General features: G+C 43.4%; 1 protein-coding gene across 5 annotated transcripts in view; it reads left to right on the forward strand.

Moving 5' to 3' along the window:
* The first annotated feature begins 13,588 nt into the window (after positions 1–13,588).
* LRRCC1 (leucine rich repeat and coiled-coil centrosomal protein 1) overlaps positions 13,589–23,163 on the forward strand; it is a 43,334-nt gene continuing 33,759 nt past the window's right edge. For 2 of the 5 annotated variants that reach the window (XM_006077406.4, XM_044928505.2), the window contains exons 1-3: positions 13,815–14,015; positions 16,609–16,814; positions 17,090–17,155. In XM_006077406.4, coding sequence (XP_006077468.1) covers positions 13,927–14,015; positions 16,609–16,814; positions 17,090–17,155 — 361 coding nt within the window. In that variant the 5' untranslated portion in view covers positions 13,815–13,926. Of the gene's footprint in view, positions 14,016–16,608; positions 16,819–17,089; positions 17,156–23,163 lie in introns of those variants that run through there. The other 3 variants (XM_006077407.3, XM_025264977.3, XM_044928506.2) reach the window with 3 other exon arrangements.

Below are 23,163 nucleotides of genomic sequence, written 5' to 3' on the forward strand. Positions count from 1 at the left end.
CGCTGGTGAACAGTACTTAGTATATAGCAGCCAGTTAGTATCTGTTGAATGAATATAAGGTGTATCTGCAAAACTAACAGAAAATATTGTAAATCTGAAATTTATATTAATAAATACTATTGCTTCCTACTCACTGGTCTAAACTCTTCACAGTGATACCAATTAAAAGAAAATATTTTAAATTTAGGCCTCTGTGTTTAGCCTTTGTAAAGCAGGAAATGCTAAATTGTGGCCCTCAAAAATATGTCCATGTCAATTAAGTTCATAACTAGTAAGAGAAGTTTGTCAAAATGTTTCCCAAATTCTGTGGGATCCTAAAATCAATGCATTAAGTGGCATTGAAAGGGGAAGAAAAGACCATAACAACACTAAAGCTTCTCAAGTCCAATAATACTGAATTGACTTTATCTTATTCTATTTCTAGTGTAAACAAAAATAAAACATTATTTTTTTTTAAACGGGGACAGTGACACGAAAACTTGTCAAAGACTTTGAAATTGGGATGAGGGGAGGATTACTGGATATCCGGTAAAGTGCACCTTTCTGAGTTGCTTGCACCTTTTATTGTCTTTGAGCTATTTTTCAACATTGTTAAGTTGTAGAATGGGCGTCCCCGGTGGCGAGTGGTAAAGAGTCCGCCTGCCGACGCCTGCAGCCTAGCACACACAAGCCTTACTGGGGCAATACTCTGCTTCACAAAACACTTTCCAGAGGCCACGGCAGGTCAAATCCAGGCGGACGGCAAAGCAAGAAAAATCCTGGGAGGAAGGAGAATCCGACAGGGGGCTTGCCAGTCTAGAAGGCGTCACTCAGCAGCACAGCAGGCAGTCTCTGGGTCAAAGAGCCCCCAGGGGCAGCAGTGATGGGGGGTCTTTATTGCCCTGAGCTTATCTTACTTGTGGCTAAGAGGAGCTGGGCAGTTTCAAGGGCATGCAAAGGAGGCAAGTCCTAAATGGTTAAACACGTCCTTTCTTGGGCTTTGTGTTAAGCATTCGAATGTTTAAAAACTTGAGTTTGGTGCTTGCTGGCTTTAGGGCTCATGGGTCTCAGCCTGCTGTGAGGAACCAAACAACCTGGAGTCCAGCACGCAGGGGTCACCTTTGGCTTCTTCATATAACATGGGTGAAATGGACAAAACGTCAGTACACCTTAATTTCTCTATGGCTGATCCTGCCACCGAACGAGGGCAGGAATAAATGTTTGAATTAATGAATAAATACACATTGGCTAAATTTACACATATGTATTAGGGGAAGAGTAGTAGCCCTACATAAATTTTATACTAGACTGGTTTGCATATATCGTCAGGGCCAATAAAGATATTCTAATTAATCCTAACTGTGGAGTAATTATCTCTAATAAGTGAGGAAATCAGTGGGTATGTCACACATATTATCTCATTCAATACTATGGAGCTGATCCTACAATATTAAAGTGTTATCCTCATTTCATGGATGATGAAATGTGGATTCTGAAAAAAACAAAAAAAAACACCAATTGCTGAAAACCATGCTGCAGGTAAGTGGCAGAGTGGAATTCAAACCTCTGCTGACTTGAATGCAAAGCTTACATTCTTTCCTTTAAACTACAACTTCTTCCCTAGATACTCATCTACAAAGGACTATTTCAGAGTTAAATAATATCATTGCTACACCTCCGGAGCAGACGTCTTCACTCAGAACTTTTGAAACCTCCTTTCTTAATTAGCCGTGACTAACTTTTTCAGTGGCCTAAGTCTTTTAAAAAATAATAATAATTAACATGAGAAACATTTTAACTCTGGCCTTCAAAGAGGTCACAACATCCTATAACAATTAGCAAGTCAATCATTTTTTAAACAAACTCAGTCATTCAGTTCAGTCACTCAGTCGTGTCCGACTCTTTGCAACCCCATCAACTGCAGCAGGCCAGGCCTCTCTGTCTGTCACCAACTCCCAGAGTCCACCCAAACTCATGTCCATCGAGTCGTCGATGCCATCCAACCATCTCATCCTCTGTCATCCCCTTCTCCTCCTGCCCTCAATCTTTCCCAGCATCAGGGTCTTTTCAAATGAGTCAGCTCTTCACATCAGGTGGCCAAAGTATTGGAGTTTCAGCTTCAACATCAGTCCTTCCAATGAACACCCAGGACTGATCTTTAGGATGGACTGGTTAGATCCCCTTGCAGTGGGGACTCTCAAGCATCTTCTCCAACATCACAGTTCAAAAGCATCAATTCTTCGGCGCTCAGTTTATAGTCCAACTCTCACATCCATACATGACCACTGGAAAAACCATAGCCTTGACTAGACGGACCTTTGTTGGTAAAGTAATGTCTCTGCTTTTTAACATGCTATCTAGGTTGGTCATAATTTTCCTTCTAAGGAGTAAACGTCTTTTAATTTCATGGCTACAATCACTATCTGCAGTGATTTTGGAGCCCAGAAAAATAAAGTCTGACACTGTTTTCACTGTTTCCCGATTATTTGCCATGAAGTAAGGTTTAGTAATAAAATGCTTGCAGAAGGATAAGATGATGAAATTAAGGGAATGTTGCTGTTTGGGGTGCCTTCCAGGAATATGAAAGGAAAATGTAAAAACACAGTAATTCACACAAAATTTTTAAATTACTTTTCAGGATTTAAAAAAGGAGGGGGTTGCAAAAGGTAAAAGCACGCAACTCCTGAAGGCAATAGGATTCCTCCTTGGAAGCATTCTAGTGTTGAGTGCAGCAACAGGAGCAGGAATCTTTGTGTCTTCCAAACGTGTATATGCCTTGCTGACTCAGCTCCGTGCTCTATGTCATGCTAGAGGGGTGGGTTGGAGGTGTGAATGCGAGGGAGACTTAAAGAAAGGGGATATATGTATACTTGTAGCTGATTCACATTGTTGCACAGCAGAAATCAGCACAGCATTGTGAAGCAATTAACTCCCACTTAAAAAATTTTAAATGGGGCTTCCCTCGTGGCTCAGTGGTAAAGAATCCACCTGCCAAAGCAGAAGACACAAGACTGATCCCTGATCTGGGAAGATCTCACATGCCATGTGGGAGTAATGAAGCCCAGGCGCCACAACTATAGAGCCTGTGCTCTGGAGCCCCGAAACCTCAACAAGAGAAGTCACCAGAGTGAGAACTCCACACACCGAGGGGAGGAGTCCACACACCACGGGGAGGAGTCCACACACCACAGGGGGAAGTCCACACACTGCGGGGAGAAGTCCCCACACCGCGGGGAGGAGTCCACACACCACGGGGAGGAGTCCACACACCGCGGGGAGGAGTCCACACTCCGCCGGGAGGAGTCCACACACCGCGGGGAGGAGTCCACACTCCGCCGGGAGGAGTCCACACACCGCGGGGAGGAGTCCACACTCCGCCGGGAGGAGTCCACAGACCGCGGGGAGGAGTCCACACTCCGCCGGGAGGAGTCCACACACCGCGGGGAGGAGTCCACACTCCGCCGGGAGGAGTCCACACACCGCGGGGAGGAGTCCACACACCGCGGGGAGGAGTCCACACACCGCGGGGAGGAGTCCACACTCCGCCGGGAGGAGTCCACACTCTGCCGGGAGGAGTCCACACACCGCAGGGAGGAGTCCACACTCCGCCGGGAGGAGTCCACACACCGGGGGGGGGGGGGGGGGGGGGGGAGGAGTCCACACACCGCGGGAAGGAGTCCACACACCGGGGGGGGGCGAAGTCCACACACCGTGGGGAGGAGTCCACACTCCGCCGGGAGGAGTCCACACACCGCGGGGAGGAGTCCACACACCGCGGGGAGGAGTCCACACTCCGCCGGGAGGAGTCCACACACCGCGGGGAGGAGTCCACACACCGCGGGGAGGAGTCCACACACCACGGGGAGGAGGGAGGAGTCCACACTCCGCCGGGAGGAGTCCACACACCGCGGGGAGGAGTCCACACTCCGCCGGGAGGAGTCCACACACCGTGGGGAGGAGTCCACACACCGCGGGGAGGAGTCCACACACCGCGGGGAGGAGTCCACACACCACTGGGAGGAGTCCACACACCGCAGGGAGGAGTCCACACACCGCGGGGAGGAGTCCACACTCCGCCGGAAGGAGTCCACACACCGCAGGGAGGAGTCCACACTCTGCCGGAAGGAGTCCACACACCGTGGGGAGGAGTCCACACTCCGCCGGGAGGAGTCCACACTCTGCCGGGAGGAGTCCACACACCGCGGGGAGGAGTCCACACTCCGCCGGGAGGAGTCCACACACCGCGGGGAGGAGTCCACACTCCGCCGGAAGGAGTCCACACACCGCAGGGAGGAGTCCACACTCTGCCGGAAGGAGTCCACACTCCGCCGGGAGGAGTCCACACACCACTGGGAGGAGTCCACACACCGCAGGGAGGAGTCCACACACCAGGGGGAGGAGTCCACACACCTTGTGGAGCAGTCCATCCACCACGGGGAGACGTCCACACACCGTGGGGATACGTGCACACACCGCAGGGAGAAGTCTACACACTGTGGTAGGGAGTCCACACACCTCGGGGGGAGGAGTCCACACAGCGCAGTGAGAAGTCCACACACCACAACTAAAAAGTAGGCAGCACTCACCACAACGAGAGAAAAGCCCAAATAGCAATGAAGACCCAGCACAAAGTTAAATAAATTAATTAATTAAAAATAAATAAAATTTAAATTAAATAAATAAATTTTTTTTAATTTTTTTTTAAAAGAAAGGAAAGTGGAAGAGGAAGGGAAGCAAAACCATTTTTTTCTTTAGTATACAGGTCTCCTATTCCTATGCCTGTGTGTGGGCTCAGTCGCTTCAGTCGTGTCTCTTTGTGATGCTTTGGATTGTAGCCCACCAGGCTCCTCTCTCCATGGGTATTCTTCAGGCAAGAATACTGGAGTGGGTTGCCAGGCCCTCCTCCAGGGGACCTTCCCAATCCAGGATTGAACTCGCATCTCCTGTACTGCAGGCAGATTCTTTACCCACTTAACCACCTGGGGAGCCCTCTATTCCTATAGGAACATAAAATACCCTTTTGTTATAGGTGAAAAGTGAAAGTGAAGTCACTCAGTTGCCATTTCCTTCTCCAGGAGATCTTCCCAACCCAGGGATCAAACACGGGTCTCCCACATTATAGGCAGATGCTTTACCATATGAGTCACCAGGGAAGTAAACTGCATTAAATCCAGGTTTCCCAACTAGGAAAAAAAAAAAAAAAAAACTTAGTGAAGGTAGCTATCTTCCTGCTTATGTAGTGTGACTTTGATCTCCAGTCTCAGCCATGCAGATCTGGGGATGGCTTGCCCTAGAAGTGGAACACAGTATCATTCCCTCAAAAGATCTTTTGGATCCTCTGTTACTTTCCTTGGTCATCGATCAAACTTTTGTTTAGCCCATAAGAATGGCTGCTCAAACCTTATTACTATCTGCCTATGTACTCCAGTGTCTGTGACAGGTTCTAGGTGTCCATGGAGCACAGGTAGGGAAGCAGTGAAATGTATAGCAATGGAAGATGGGGAAAAAAATAATTTTGTAAAGTTATTTTATTGTTTCCTCATGTGAGCAATGTTTCTCATTGATGGTCACCATTAAGAACTTGAAGAGATTACCATTAAACGTTTTTGAACTGAAATGTTAAGTGTGTGTGCTTTGTTGCTCACTTCCGTCCAACTCTTTGAGATCCTTTGGACTGTAGCCCACCAGGCTCCTCTCATGGGACTTCCCAGGCAAGAACACTGGGGTGGGTGCCATTTCCTTCTCCAGGGGATCTTCCAGACCCAGGGATCGAACCCACATCTCCTGTGTCTCCTGTATTGCAAGCAGATTCTTTGCCTGCTCATTTTCAATATGAAAATTCTTTTAGCTTCAAAATTAATTTTTGAAACCATGTCAGTTCAGTTCAGTTCAGTCACTCAGTCGTGTCCGACTCTTTGCGACCCCATGGACTGCAGTACGCTAGGCTTCCCTGTCCATCATCAACTCCCAGAGTTTACTCAAATTCATGTCCATCGAGTTGATGATGCCATCCAACCATCTGATCCTCTGTCATCCCCTTCTCCTCCCACCTTCAATCCTTCCCAGCATCAGGGTCTTTTCAAATGAGTCAGTTCTTCTCATCAGGTGGCCAAAGTATTGGAGTTTCCACTTCAGCATCAGTCCTTCCAATGAACATTCAGGACTGATGGTTCCTTCAGGATTGACTGGTTGGATCTCCTTGCAATCCCAGGGACTCTCAAGAATCTTATCCAATGCTGCAATTCAAAAGCATCAATTCTTTGGTGCTCAGCTGTCTTTATAGTCCAACTCATAACTACTGGAAAAACCATAACTTTGACTAGACGGACCTTTGTCAGCAAAGTAAGGTCTTTGCTTTTTAATAGACTGTCTAGGTTTGGAGAAGACGATGGCACCCCACTCCAGTACTCTTGCCTGGAAAGTCCCATGGATGGAGGAGCCTTGTGGGCTGCAGTCCACTGGGTCTCGAAGAGTCAGACACGACTGAGCGACTTCACTTTCCCTTTCACTTTCACGCATTGGAGAAGGAAATGGCAACCCACTCCAGTGTTCTTGCCTGGAGAATCCCAGGGACAGGGGAGCCTGGTGGGCTGCCGTCTATGGGGTCGCACAGAGTGGGACACGACTGAAGCGACTTAGCAGCAGCAGCTTAGCAGCTAGGTTGGTCATAGTGTTTCTTCTAAGGAGCAAGTGTCTTTTAATTTCATGGCTGCAGTCACCATCTGTAGTGATTTTGGAGCCCAAAAAAATAGTCTGTCACTGTTTCCACTGTTTCCCCATCTATTTTCCATGAAGTGATGGGACCAGATGCCATGATGTTAGTTTTCTGAATGTTGAGTTTTAAGCCAGTTTTTTTCACTCCCCTCTTCCACTTTCATCAAGAGGCTCTTTAGTTGAAACCATATGCATTTTAGAATAATTTTGTCGAATTCCATAAAAGATTCAGCTGGGACTCTCATAATGGAATTTCATTTGAAGTGTATTTAGGGAAAATTGACACCTTTATAGTAATGATTAAAGGTTTCTCTTGATTAAACTTTTTGAGGGAGCAGGGGGAAGCTTTTCTCTAAGCTTCAATTTCTTACACAAAACTTTGCATACTTCCTGTTACTTATTTTACAGCTTACAATTTTAGTTGCTATGTTGATTTAGAAAATCCAAGAAAATTATATCTTATGCAAATAAAAGAAGCTTATCTCTTATTTTTAAATTCTTAAAACATATTTTTTTCTTACAGCATAAGTTCTAGTTCATTTCAAAAGAAAAACAGGAATCCTGAATTTGCTCACGACTTCAATGAAAATATTTCTAATGTTACATATTAAGCATGATATTTGCTATAGGTGTTTAGAAAATGCTGTTTAGTTATCTATACCATTGTCTACTCTTCACTTGCTAAGATTCTAATTATGAAAAAAATATTGAATCTACTAAACAACCCTTGGCTTCCTTAAGATAACTATGGTTTCTTCTTAATCAACTAATGTAGGATACATTTTGCTCATTTTTGGCTTAATGAGTCTTCCCTCTTTTTTTCTGTTACTCCAACAGTTTCTCCATTTTATCTTAAAAAAAAACACAAAACCCCTCTGTTTTGTAGAGTTTTCCTACAGATTTTCTAGTCTCTAGCTCTCTTTCTTCAGGAGCCCATAGTCTCTTACTCCCTCTGGTGTACAACCTCTGTACTAACAGCCAGGATGGGAAGGCAGTTCCACAGTCCTTACTTTCCTGTAAGAAGCCTCAAGTCCGGGCTTTCTCAACCTAGCAGAATTGTGCCTGGATGCTCAACAAGCCTCTGGTCTCTTTTCTTTTGTTCTTAGCTCCCCACCCCATCCCCACCGCCCTGCAAAGAATGCCAAAGCCAGCCCCTCTAGCACTCCGTCAAAGGCCAGGATGTTCTGGCATGCTCTGTCCATTGTTTGGAGGGGTGATGTACACAACTAAGTATAACTGGAATTCATGAGTGATGCAGATTTTTTCAAGGCCACAAGTTACAAAGGAGACTGATCTTCTGTGCCCATGTCATTGACCTGGTGTTCTGTACTGGGATCTGAAAGTATCACATCATCATAACGTTTTGAAAGCTTTGGGTTTTATTTTGCAAAAAGCTTGTACACATTTTATGTGGTTAAAAAGAAAAATGGTTTTGTACCTTGTCTGAAAAAATTGTCATAAAAGTGCTAGTACAGTCTAACAGAAAAAGATAAATGTAAATTGCAGGATGTGTAATGCCATTACATTTTGGTCTCAGGTATGGGTAAAACACAAGAGGATATTTAAAAAGTATCAAAATGAAGAAAAAGTCAACAACTATAGTTATCTTACACCCTGCATCCAAATCAGTCAACAAAGCTTGTAACATCTCAGGTATTTTTCTTTCCCGTCAGTCCCACACCTAGTGCCTTCGTCCAGGTTTTCATTTTTCTCACCCGGTTTATGCAACTGTATCTTACTTTATGCACCCGCCACCAATATTTTCCCTCCAATCCAGCCTCCACTCAGTTTCTATACATATTATAAAACACAAATCGAATCCTGTCACCTTCCTGCTTAAATATTCCGCCTTTTCATTTTCTTGCATCTTCTTCCTACCTCACTCTCACAACTGTGCGACCAGCACAGCATCACCTCATCATCACCTTTCTTCAGACCAAATATCAACTCCTAAGCTGACAATGGTAGGTTCTCCAAGATCTGATTCAAGCCTAACTTTCTACCTTTCTGCCTCATCTCTTGCCTTTTCTTGCATGCACACACATGCACACACACACACAGACACACCCTCACCACACACCAGCCTTTCTACACAACTTACCATTTACAGAATAGATTCTATTATCTCTGCCTCCTCAACAATACCAGCTCATCAACCTGACTGTCTATCTCATGCTTGATTACACATTGATAAGAATGCTTCCAAATATATTGCCCATTTTGCAACCACAAATACTTCATAGATATCATGTAAAGCAAGTCAAAGGCAGACTGAAGTGCAATTCAAAACTGTAAAATACAGGGACTTCCTGGTGGTACAGTGGACAGGAATTGGACTGCCAGTGGGGGAAATGTGGATGCAATCCCTGGTCCAAGAGGATCCCACAAGCAGTGCAGCACGCACAGCCAAGCGCCACAACTACTGAGCAGTGCTTTAGAGGCAGCAGCTGCAACTACCGAGCCCACAAGCCGCAGCTGCCGAGCCTGCGTGCCGCAACTGCTGCAGCCTGTGCTCCACAGCGAGAGCAACCAGCTCGATGAGCAGCCGCTGCACCGAGACCAGGAGCGGCCCCAACTCGCCACACCTGGACAAAGCCCATGCACAGCAACCAAGAGCTAGCGGAGCCAAAAGTAAACAAATAAATAAACTTTTCCTAAAAGGAATTTTTTTTTCAATGTAAAATACAAAATAAAATTGTGGTGTCATTGCTGAAAGGGGTTGATTACAGATTATTTAGCATGATATATTTTTTTTTAATTTTAGAGCTGAGATCTTCTATCTAAAGTAGAGCTGAGATCTACTTTAACAATCCTTTTTGCAGATAATTAGAAGCAAAACTTCAGGTTTCTAAGCATTAGTGATTTTAACAGCCAAATAATAGAAATATAATTCACCAAATTGTCATTCTGAAAAAAACAATCTTTCAGTACTGAGGCAATTCAGATACAATCTACAAGTTTCAAATTTGACTAACTATAATAAATATTTTGATTAATTTAATGAATCCCAAAGAAAGGCAATGCCAAAGAATGCTCAAACTACCGCACAATTGCACTCATCTCACGCGCTAGTCAAGTAATGCTCAAAATTCTCTAAGCCAGGCTTCAGCAATATTTGAACCGTGAACTTCCTGATGTTCAAGCTGGTTTTAGAAAAGGCAGAGGAACCAGAGATCAAATTGCCAACATCCGCTGGATCATAGAAAAAGCAAGAGAGTTCCAGAAAAACATATATTTCTGCTTTATTGACTATGCCAAAGCCTTTGACTGTGTGGATCGCAATAAACTGTGGAAAATTCTGAAAGAGATGGGAATACCAGACCACCTGACCTGCCTCTTGAGAAATCTCTATGCAGGTCAGGAAGCAACAGTTAGAACTGGACATGGAACAACAGACTGGTTCCAAATAGGAAAAGGAGTATGTCAAGGCTGTATATTGTCATCCTGCTTATTTAACTTCTATGCAGAGTACATCATGAGAAATGCTGGACTGGAAGAAACACAAGCTGGAATCAAGATTGCCGGGAGAAATATCAATAACCTCAGATATGCAGATGACACCACCCTTATGGCAGAAAGTGAAGAGGAACTCAAAACCCTCTTGATGAAAGTGAAAGTGGAGAGTGAAAAAGTTGGCTTACAGCTCAACATTCAGAAAACAAAGATCATGGCATCCAGTCCCACCACTTCATGGGAAATAGATGGGGAAACAGTGGAAACAGTGTCAGACTTTATTTTTCTGGGCTCCAAAATCACTACAGATGGTGACTGCAGCCATGAGATTTAAAGACACTCCTTGGAAGGAAGGTTATGACCAACCTAGATAGCATATTCAAAAGCAGAGACATTACTTTGCCAACAAAGGTCCATCTAGTCAAGGCTATGGTTTTTCCTGTGGTCATGTATGGATGTGAGAGTTGGACTGTGAAGAAGGCTGAGCACCAGAGAACTGATGCTTTTGAACTGTGGTGTTGGAGAAGACTCTTGAGAGTCCATTGGACTGCAAGGAGACCCAACCAGTCCATTCTGAAGGAGATCAGCCCTGGGATTTCTTTGGAAGGAATGATGCTAAAGCTGCAACTCCAGTCCTTTGGCCACCTCATGCGAAGAGTTGACTCATTGGAAAAGACTCTGATGCTGGGAGGGATTGGGAGCAAGAGGAGAAGGGGACGACAGAGGATGAGATGGCTGGATGGCATCACTGACTCGATGGATGTGAGTCTCAGTGAACTCTGGGAGTTGGTGATGGACAGGGAGGCCTGGCATGCTGCGATTCATGGGGTCGCAAAGAGTTGGACACGACTGAGTGACTAATCTGATCTGATCTGAATGCAGTTAATTTTGGAGGAAAGATCTGGTACATTTAAAATCAAATGATTTATTTCTTATATCAGTTGTTTAAGGTTAGATTATAATACTTATCCCAATTGAAAAAAATCTCTATTTTAATTAACATTCAGTTATCGTATAAGTGACTTACCTGTCATCTAATCCTATCTCCTCCATAATTTACTGACCTAAAACAAAACTGTTTATTTAGCTTCTATTTCTGTTATTTGGCAATTTGCACTTGTTCAACTAAGTGCTTCCAGACTCATGCATGCATCTGTCTGTGCTTAGCTGGGGTGACTTATTTCTGCTCCATGTAGCCTGCTCAAATAGCAGCTCAGGCAGTCTTCCAAGAGACAGAGCAGAAGCATGCAAGACATCTTGAGGCCCAGCACTACAATTTCAATGAATTCTACTGACCAAAACAAAAAGTCACATATAAACCCAGAATCAAGGAGCTAGTAAAGAGTTCATACCTCCACCTTTTGTTAAAAGGAGCTGCAGACACATGGTAAAGCATGTAACTGTAAGAAACAGTGAATTGTGGCTACAAGCTTTAGAATATAATAGGTACATCTATACAGCATGTGACTAATGACAGTTAAGTTTGTAAATATTTTCCATTTTAGATTAGAAAGTTGGGCCTTTATTTAGATGGCCAATGTTGACACTGTTAATCAATAAACCATCTATAATAAGAATAGGAAAGAGCTTTATTCCAACCAAACTAAGGATTATAGCTCAGTAGGCACAGATTCAAGAAGAACTTAAATAATGTTCTGCTGGGCTGCAAAATGGGGAAAGTCTACATAGGCAAAAACAGCAAAATTATATAAATTGCTTGTCCAGAATTAGGATTGGAGCTGGTAAGAAGTATGGATGCTTATTAAACAAGGATTCGTTGGGGTCTGAAATGGTTGCATAGTTACAAGGGGAGATTTGTGACCATAATGTTGCAGCTGGTGGCCACTAGCAGATACTGTTTTGAAAACAGCTGGTGGTGTCCTAGAGTTTGACAGAGCATAGAAAATTCAAATTCTCAAAGATGCAGAAATGTGTTTGAAACCACATCCACAATGGCCACTCAGCTCCATTTTGAATGCCTGAATCAGTTAATCCATTTTGATTTTTAAATGCACTCTCTCATTTAATGGTGAAAGCAGATGTACTCTGCATGTTTGACATAACATAGAAGTTCTAGTTAGCATAAATACAAATCATATAAAAGCCAGAATGACTTCTGCATGACTTAATATATGAAAATTTCTTCCATCACTAATGAGAAACCACTGAAGATTTTAGTTCAGGACAGTGGCAGGTCCAGGGTTGAGCTACAACTTTTGTCTCCATTTAAAGATACTCCCAGTGGCCTTCCCAGGTGGCACGGTGGTAAAGAATCTGCCTGCCAAGGTAGGAGATGCAAGAGATGCCAGTTCAATCCCTGAGTTGGAAAGATGCCCTGGAAAAGGGAATTACACCCCACTCCAGTATTCTTGCCTAAAGAATCCCATGGACAGAAGAACCTGGTGGGCTTCAGTCCATGGGGTCTCAGAATTGGACAAAACTGAAGCAGCTAGGCACACAGCTCAACTGAAGTGAACTGAACTGAATCTCATGGTTATTTTAGCCACACTATGGTTGTGTAGGGCTTCCCAGGTGGCACAGCGGTAAAGAATCTGCCTGCCAATGCAGGAGACATGAGATGCAGGTTTCATCCCTGGGTTGGGAAGATCCCCTGGAGGAGGGCATGGCAATACACTCCAATATTTTTGCCTGAGAATCCCATGGACAGAGGAGCCTGGAGGGCTATAATCCATGGGGTCACAAAGAGTTGGACACGACTGAGTGACTGAACACAACACAACAAAAATTTTCCCATGCCACAGAGAATAATCTAACCAGGAGTGTTCTTTGACCTTATCTGGGCCCTGTTTGCTTACCTGGAATGATATTCTACACAGAACACACTGTAACCTAGTAAGATCCTACTCGGGCATCTATTGATGACCTCATTTTAGAAACTTTCCCCACTCCCCACAGGAACTGTGCAGTTGGCCATAAATGCTATTGTGCTATTCCAAGTAACAGCATCGCTGCACATTGGTTCTTCATTTCCGCTACTGAACGATGAATGCTTCCAGGAACGAAAATGGGCTTCATCTTATTCCTTATCACAAGGTGAAGTCCCTGGCACAAGTAAGGCATCTCACAAATATCTGTGGAATCAACAGGCGAGCCAATAGCCCCCCGGACGAGGGCGGGGGGCGGGGAACAACTTAAAGATACGGAAGCCTATGCTTTGGCCAAAGAACTGACTCATTGGAAAAGACCCTGATGCTGGGGAAGATTGAAGGCGAGAGGAGAAGGGGACGAAAGAGGATGAGATGGTTGGATGGCATCACCGACTGAATGGACATGAGTTTGAGCAAACTCCCGGAGTTGGTGATGAACAGGGAGACCTGGCGTGCTGCAGGCCATGGGGTCGCAAAGAGTCGGACGCGACTGAACTGACTGAAGTGAAAGTCTATACATCTGTAAGAACAGCTGCTGTGAAATCACCTTCAGAAGTCAGTCGCCCACAATGCAAAAACCATACAGAAGAGCCACACAGGAAAGACCTATTCATTCCCCAAAAACCCAAGGGCCCGCAAGATGTCTCGCTTTACGGCAAGTCCCGAGCGTTCGCCATAGATGCCGTAAAAGGGAAGGACGCCCTCTGTGGAGTATCTCCGGCTTCCGGCTTCGCGACGCCGTCCGGGCGGGAAAGGGCCCTCCGTCGGTTGGAGGGGGGGGTTTTCGCCCCGCCCTGTCGGGCCGGGCTTCCGCCGACCCGGGAGGCGTGTTCCGGGCTCTCAGGCCCTGCGCTGGGCGCCGGTTACGACCCCGCTCCCCGTCTCCGGTGCCATGGAGGCACCGGGGGAGGCGGAAGTCGAGAATGAGGACGGCGACAGCAACTGCGGGGATTTGTGCTTCATGGACAAAGGCCTGCGGAGGTAAAGGGCGCTCCCGCCGCCGGGAGCGGCCCGCGCAGCCCCGGGCGGGGGTCGTGGGCCTCGGGCGGCCTCGGGGGAGAGCGGAGGTGCGGAGCGGCTTCTCCGAGCCCGCGCCCAAAGGCGTCTCGCTTCGGCCGCCGCTCCGCGCCACAGCCGCGCTGCTGAGGGGCCAGCCCCGTGTCCAGCGGGCCGCCCGCCCTCCGCTCCCGGGACTGCCCGCGTGCCTGCCGGCCTTTGCTGGTCCTTTCTTCACCGCTGCTGTTCGTTTCCTCGCTCTGTTGTTCCTGGTCCTCCCGGGTTCTGTCCTCTCTGCTCCTTCCTTGTGACGGAAAGTGGCAGCGGAGTGTCTCTGGCAGCTGTGAAGTAAGACTTGGTTTTGCCTCGGCTCTTCATTGGTTTTGCCTCGGTTCTCTTTGCTCCCATTCTGATTTCTCCTTTGCAGAGCGCTGTGATACGTGTATTGTTCACGTTTTTTGAAAATGCTACCGATTTCTTTCATGCAGCCCAAATGTGTGCACGATGCGTTGCTGATTGGCCCCTGTGTGCTTTTTTTGTCTCACCCCTCTCCCTTTTTCCAGATGACACCCTGTGATTAGGCACCCTAAAGCCTCAGGCAGGCAGTTCTGTGCCGCAGTAGGCTTGTCTTTGCCTTTCCCCATACGTGGTTTCTTTGTTGCCTGCACTCTGTGCACACCCTGCTGATGATCAAAGCAGCTTGTTCTGGATCTCGATCTAAAATTTGCCAGAAAATTCCACGAAGATGTTTTTTCAAAGGAATATTTACATTTATATTTAATAATAGCTGCCACGTTGAATGCCATCTATGTGTGTGACTGTATTATCATCAGTCCTCAGAATTGTGCAAGGTAGTAATGTTACAGGGGACATATCTGAGACTCAGAAGATCTTTATAACTTTCCAAGCTTCATGAAGCTGGTGGACTAAGTTTGAATTCAAAATCATTTCTGTCTAATTTCACAGTCTGCTTTTTCAGACAGTTAACTATACTACGATATCTGCACAATATTAATTTCTGGAAACAATGTTTCAGAAAATAAATGGCTGTCATTAAGAGGGTGTGTTACTAGCATAAGGTCTGGCACTAAATAATAGCTCATCCTGGGTCTCCTGCATTGTAGGCAGATTCTTTACTGTCTGAACCACCAGGGAAGCCCCAATAAATGGCAAGCTAGATAATTGGAAAATATTAGAAATAATCACATTCAGAGAGTGCTAGTGTGAAATTTCGGAGAAGGCAATGGCACCCCACTCCAGTACTCTTGCCTGGAAAATCCCATGAACTGAGGAGCCTGGTGGGCTGCAGTCCATGGGGTCGCTAAGAGTTGGACAGGACTGAGCGACTTCACTTTCACTTTTCACTTTCATGCATTGGAGAAGGAAATGGCAACCCACCCCAGTGTTCTTGCCTGGAGAATCCCAGGGATGGGGGAGCCTGGTGGGCTGCGGTCTATGGGATCACACAGAGTCGTCTATGGGATCACACAGAGTCGGACACGACTGAAGCAACTTAGCAGCAGCAGCAGCATGAAATTTAGAAAGGCATAACCTTTTTCTTCAAGGGGTTCTCATGAGCTTCGGTCTGAAGAGTAAAGTGTAAACTGAATTATACAACATATTCAAACTTTATGCGTTTCAATTTTAAATTTGAGATTCTTAATACTAATTTGGAAGCAAACCTGAATTCCTTGTTTTCCCTTTTTACTCCTTGACTGCTAATTCATTTTCCTGCTGTGAGATTTCCTACAGCTTTACTGTAACTGCTATAAAACATGGAAGAGATGCCCCTAATTTTATGTGTCCCAGTTCCAGCATATCTAAATTATGTACACTGTAGCTTACATTCCTGGAACTCCTATCTTCCGAAGAGACTCTAGTTTAAAATAGCAGCAATTCAGAGAATGAAAAGATGAGTTCCATCTAGAGGAGATGCAGTCCAAATTTCAGCAAGGGAGGACAGAGACTGTTTCACTACAAATGGCAAGAGTTAGTGGCTTATTTTGAAATCAGCTACATTCTGAGTTAAACAGACATTGCAGACAGTGATGAGAGTAAGATTGTAAACTCAAGTGTCAGATCCATATTTATCCTGGCTCTATTAGGTGATTTGTACAAGAACTTGGACAAGTTACCTACTTTCTGTAAATCGTATCCTTAAATACCTACTGCTTGGAGTTGTGAGGATTAAATGAGCAGGGGGAAACAGGTTTAGAGAGACTAATTCATTTACTCAAATAACATAGCAAAAAAAGTGCAGATTTGAACTTTTATAAATATTGCTTTTGCTTTATACTGATGACTGTTTGCATATAAAACCAAGAAATGCCCAGCATCCCTTTCCTTTCTTGACTGAGTTACTTATTTATATAAATGGTACCAAATGCAGGCTGGTTGTAAGAAACATTGCACCTTATGAGACATTTCAAAGCTAGCATAAGTACGAAGAATTTTATTATAGAATGAATAGAGTACCTGCATACTATCTACATGCTCTTTGGTTAATTTTAGTTTTTTTGGTCATGATTTTTAAGAACATTTTTTACTTGTTTTTAATAATATATATTTTCCTTTGTAGCATTTCAGAGTTATCTTTAGATTCAGCTCTTCATGCCATCAATCTTCATTGCAATAACATCTCGAAGATCACATCCATTGATCACGTTTGGAATTTACAACATTTAGATCTGTCATCTAATCAAATAAGTCAAATTGAAGGACTAAACACACTGACAAAACTATGCACTTTAAATTTGTCCTGCAATTTGATCACAAGAATAGAAGGTTTGTAAGTGCTTTTCATGTATTACTTTGGGTAAGGGAGATGATAAATATTCATAAATTTTTCAAAGCTGACTCTAAAAGTCATTATATAAAAAGTTTTTTTCTAAAAAAGTTACCAGTTTTTTAAAAAATTATTTTGCAAAATATCAATAAAATTGATTTCATTGTTATCAGATTATAGATGTGCTTCAAAGCAATCTGAAATAGTATTGTAATAGTATATAACCCTAATTAGTTGATTATTTGAATCTTATAATGACTTTATTTTATTTTAGGTCTTGAAGCACTAAGTAATCTGACTAGACTGAATTTATCTTACAACCACATAAATGATCTTAGTGGTAAGTAGATAAGCTTCTGTTTTCTATAAAGCTGAGTACTGGTCACATGTAATGAGTGATATAGCTCTGCATGTTGTAGAACTGAATAATCCAATTTTTGACTTAAAATCTCATCTAGAGTGTTTCTCAGTCATATTTTTTTGCTGGAGCTAAAGCTATAGCTGAATAAAAACTCAGGAGTGAAAACAAGAGTAACAAGTTACAGGAAAAATTTGGTTAGGAAGGATGTACTTTGGGAGAGACGTACTTTTAATCTTAGAGAATTGATGAGTTATCTGTTATCAATGTATAGAGAGGAATAGTTCCAATAGAGCTTTTCACAGTGATGAGAATACTCTGTGTGTGTGCTGTCTGGTATGGCAACTAATAGACGGATGTGCCTTTGAGCTCTTGAAATGTGACTAGTACACTGAGGAACTGAATTTGTAATTTTAGTTAATTTTAATTAAATTTTTATTTCAATTTAAAAAGCCACATGTGGCTAGCGCTACCACGCTGGATGTAGCATAGGTGTGTAGCATTCCAAAGGCTATAGCAAATTGACTATCACAAAAGGTTTTTTCTTTTTGACGTTTCCATGTCTAAGAACATTAAAAACTGTTAATCTTTTAATGACTTACAGTGATACACTAACAGTGAGCAAAATTTTATGATTATTCTTAAAATAATACTTCAGAACCAGGGAAATTCTGTAACTATCTTCATACTGCTGCTTGTCTGTTAGTCAGTCAGTCTCGTCCAGCTCTTTGCAAACCTAGTCTCTGCCAACCTCCTCTGTCCGTGGGACTCTCCAGGCAAGAACACTGGAGTGGGTTGCCATTCCCTCCTCCAGGGGATCTTCCTGACCCAGGGATCGAACCTCTGTCTCTTGCATCTCATGTATTGGCAGGTGGATTCTTTACCATGGAGCTATCTGGGAAGCCCCTAATTATCTTCATCAGATCAGATCAGATCAGATCAGTTGCTCAGTTGTGTCCAACTCTTTGCGACCCCATGAATCACAGCACGCCAGGCCTCCCTGTCCATCACCAACTCCCGGAGTTCACTGAGACTCACGTCCATTGAGTCAGTGATGCCATCCAGCCATCTCATCCTCTGTCGTCCCCTTCTCCTCTTGCCCCCAATCCCTCCCAGCATCAGAGTCTTTTCCAATGAGTCAACTCTTCGCATGAGGTGGCCAAAGGACTGGAGTTGCAGCTTTAGCATCATTCCTTCCAAAGAAATCCCAGGGCTGATCTCCTTCAGAATGGACTGGTTGGATCTCCTTGCAGTCCAAGGGACTCTCAAGACTCTTCTCCAACACCATAGTTCAAAAGCATCAATTCTTTGGCGCTCAGCCTTCTTCACAGTCCAACTCTCACATCCATACATGACCACAGGAAAAACCATAGCCTTGACTAGACGAACCTTTTGTTGGCAAAGTAATGTCTCTGTTTTTGAATATGCTATCTAGGTTGGTCATAACTTTCCTTCCAAGGAGTAAACGTCATTATCTTCATAATCCTTATCAATACCGTATTTGAATCAGTCTTATTTCATTTGTTAGCTTTTCTCCCCTGCTAGGAACATACTATCCTATGCCAGGAATTTAGTACACAAAAAATAAAATACAGTGACCTAGTCCCTACCCTAAACCAAAGTAGCAACCGTATTTTAATTTGTAAAAACATTTTTTCCCCAAAAATGTAAAAGTGTTAGAATTGAGTATTAACCATAGCTCTGACTCTGCTGTATGATGTTGGGCAAAGTATATTGTTCTTTGGATGCAGCTTCCTTAACTGAAAAATGTGAATCTTGGATAAGATAGTTTTACTCAACAGATATTTATTGAAGATCATTCTATCAAGCACTATTCAATAGTGATGAAAAAATATTATAATGGATAGATAAGTTTCTTGTCACAGGGCTTACATTGTAGTGGGGAAATAAAACAAATGAGATCATGTCAGCTCCCTAAAAAAAATAAGCAAAAGATTTGAGCAGACTCTTCTCCAGAGGCTATCCAAATGACAAGCACCAGAAAAAAAGTTTTGCATCCTTAATAATTAAGGAAATGCAAATTAAAATCACAGTGAGATCCATTTCATACCTCTAGACCAGATATAGTTTAAAAAACTTGCAATACAAAATGTTCATGAGATAGATTACAGCTTTCATACATTACTAGTAGAATTCAAAATGGTAAAACTACTTTGGAAAATAGTTTGAAGGTAAGCATATAATCATGCATTTCTACTCCTACGTGTTTACCTAGCAGAAATGAAAACATGTCTAATCAAAGACTTCTATATGAATGGTAAAACGATTATATTTCTTTTTAAAATTATCATGTTTATATGGGTATTCATAATCTCCAAAATTAGAAAACACCCATATGTCTATCACCTGGTAAATAGATAAACAAATTGTGTTACATCCGTAGGATGGGTTATTACTTGGCAATAAAAAGGAATGAACTATGGAGTCTTCCCTGGCAGTCCAGTGGTTAAGACTCCATGTTTCCAATGCAGGGGATATGGGTTGGAGCCCTGATCAAGAATCTAAAACCCCATTTGTACAGCCAAAAAAAAAAAAGAGAGTGAACTATTGATATATGCAGCAACATAGATAAATCTAAAAATGTTATAGTAAGTTATGCTAAGTGAGGACTTCCCTGGTAGCTCAGTTGGTAAAGAATCTGCCTGCAACGCAGGAGACCCCAGTTCAATCCCTGAGTCAGGAAGATCCACTGGAGAAGGGGTAGGCTACCCACTCCAGTATTCTTGAGCTTCCCTGGTCACTCAGCTGGTAAAGAATCCACCTGCAATGAGGGAGACTTGGGTTGGCTTAAAACTCAACTTTCAAAAAATGAAGATCATGGCATCTGGTCCCATCACTTCACGGCAAATTGGGAAACAATGGAAACAGTGGTGGACTTTATTTTCTTGGGCTCCAAAATCACTGCAGCCATGAAATTCAAAGATGCTCCTTGGAAGAAAAGCTATGACCAACCTAGACAGCATATTAGAAAGCAGAGATATTACTTTGCCAACAAAGGTCCATCCTGTCAAAGCTATGGTTTTTCCAGTAGTCACGTGTGGATGTGAGAGTTAGACCATAAAGAAAGCTGAGCACCGAAGAATTGATGCTTTTGATCTGTGGTGTTGGAGAAGACTCTTTAGAATCCCTTGGACAGCATGGAAATCAAACCAGTCAATCCTAAATCAGTCCTGAATACTCATTGGAAGGATTGATGCTGAAGCTGAAACTCCAGTACTTTGGCCATTTGATGCGAAGAACGACTCATTGGAAAAGACCCTGATGCTGCAAAAGATTGTAGACAAGAGAAGCAGGGGATGACAGAGGATGAGATGATTGGATGGCATCACCAACTCGATGAGTTTGAGTAAGCTCCAGTAGTCCGCAGGGTTGCAAAGAGTCGGACACAACTGAGGGACTGAACTGAACTTAGGCTAAGTGAAGGGAGCAAATCACAGAAAATTATATTGTGTGATCCTGTTTGTGTGATATTCTGACAAAGGCAGAGATACAAAGGCAGAAATGAGATAATTAGTTACCAGGGACTGAAGACGAGAGAAGACTGATTTACATAGGGACACAGTGATTTGAGTGATGAAAATGTTCTTCATCTCCATTGTAAGGGTAACATAACCATATATGTTTGTTAAAGCACATCAAATTCTATGTATATATTTTCTATACAGAAAATATATAATTTTGTTGTTGTTCAGTCACTCAGTCATATCCAACTCTTTGTGACCCCATGGACTGCAGCATATCGGGCTTCCCTGTCCTTCACCATCTCCCAGAGCTTGCTCAAACTCATGTCCATCAAGTCAGTGATGCCATCCAATCATCTCATCCTGTCGTCCCCTTCTGCTCCAGCCTTCAATCTTTCCTAGCAGCAGGGTCTTTTCTAATGAGTCGGCTCTTCACATCAGGTGGCCACAATATTGGAGCTTTAGCTTCAACATCATTTCTTCCAGTGAATATTCAGGATTGATTTCCTTTAAGTTGACTGATTTGATCTGTCTGCAGTCCAAAGGAAAATATAATAAAACTGTAAGTTTTAATAGATAATTCTTGTAATGACATTTTATCTGTTTAAAAACACTTCAGTAGGTAATGATAGTTTATATTATTAAGCACATGCAGAGACTTGAAGGTGTGATCAAGCTTGCCAGGATAAGGAACAGGAAGAAGGCTCCTGCAACTAGAGCGTAGCAAATGATGGATTGATGTGCTAAGAAAAGAGGTGGGAAAGTAGGCAAAGTCAGATCACATAGAGCTTCATAAGCAGGGTGAGAAATTGGCATATTATTCTAAGAACAGTAGGAGGCCATTGAAAGGCTTTAAACCAGTAAGTACTTAATCTAATCCATCTGCTTAAAGAATCACTCTGGCTGCTGAGTGGGTGAAAAAGAATGAAGTTTAGTAGGACAGGAGTGAAAGGCCAGTGGCTAGTTAGAAAGCTCTTTCCGTGGTCTGGGTGTGAGGTTACAGGGCCTTGGACTAGTATGAAAATAGTGTAGAGGGGTAAATACATAGAGTTTACATGTGGAGTTCATAGAATTTGCCGATAGACTGAGATGAGGAAGTGAAGGCAAGAGGAATCAAAAGGCATTTTAAGAGTTTTCTTTCTAATAATGAGTGGATGATGGTGCTATTTCCTGACATGGGAAAGATTGGAGCAGGGATAAGAATTGTGGATTCTCAAATTTGAGAACCTCGTAAGGTATATGTGTGTGTGTGTATGTGTAGGGGTAAGAATTAAGGATTCTGTCTTAAATTTGAAAACCTCATTGGAGGGGGTTGTGTGTGTGATCAGCAGTTTTGGGGTAGGGCATAACACAGGGTGTTGTAGATTCAGGACTTCAGTGGTGTTTGTTGCCATGACTCTGGGAGATTCTGAGAGTCTGTGGCTAGAGAAGGAGGACCTGCAATGAGCCCCCAGGGGCACTTTAAAATTGAAACATAAAAGGGACATGAAGTTGCAACTTAAGAGAAATAACGGGTAACAGGGAACTGGAACTCAGAAATGTGATGGTGAATTGAGAAGAAATGTTGAGTATGCATAAGAATACATGACAGGCAATCTGATCTTGTAGTGAGTGGTCAAAGAAGACTTCTGAGGGTGTGACAGATGAACAGAAGTTAGTGATAAAGCCTATGAAGAAAATAAAAGAGGCAGCTCTGTAAAAAAGATAAGTAGAAGTTAGCAAGAAACAAAGATCATTGAGGAGAAAATAGTATTCCAGTCAGGTTGAAGAAATGGAAGGAAAAAAAGAAAGGTGAGTCCTCTTACGTTATTATCAATAGTGTTAGTATAGTACTATAATGGTCTTCCAGAATCCCCTGCAATGCGGAAGACCTGGGTTCAATCCCTGGGTTGGGAAGATTCCCCTGGAGGAGGGCATGGCAACTTCTCCAGGATTCTTGCCTGGAGAATCCCATGGACAGAGGAACCTGGTAGGCTACAGTCCATGGGCTCACAAAGAGTTGAACACAACTGAGCAATTAGGCATGGTACTATATTGTGTACTTATCCTTTTATTATTATGTTAGGGCAGTTTTTGTATTAATTTTTATATTTTTTCTTCCTATTTGTGTTAATGTTTTCAAATAACTAGAAATTTGTGTATTTATGAATGGAGAGTACTAAGCCAGGCAAAATTTGAAAACTAAGACCTTCAGTGGAGCAGAGTAGAGAGGTCCTTTTGAAAGAATGGCCCTTCTGAAAGAAGGGAAGCTAGGGCCTGCCGCCATGGGTGATTCTCCTTTCATTGAGGGGTACTCCTGGAGGTTTTGACTGCCTCACTGCTGCTGCTACTGCTGCTAAGTTGCTCCAGTTGTGTCCAACTCCGTGCGACCCCATAGACAGCAGCCGGCCAGGCTCCGCCATCCCTGGGATTCTCCAGGCAAGAACACTGGAGCGGGTTGCCATTTCCTTCTCCAATGCATGAAAGTGAAAAGTGAAAGTGAAGTCGCTCAGTCCTGTCCAACTCTTA

Source organism: Bubalus bubalis, chromosome 15 (genome assembly GCF_019923935.1).
Source record: "Bubalus bubalis isolate 160015118507 breed Murrah chromosome 15, NDDB_SH_1, whole genome shotgun sequence".
Taxonomy (NCBI): domain Eukaryota; kingdom Metazoa; phylum Chordata; class Mammalia; order Artiodactyla; family Bovidae; genus Bubalus; species Bubalus bubalis.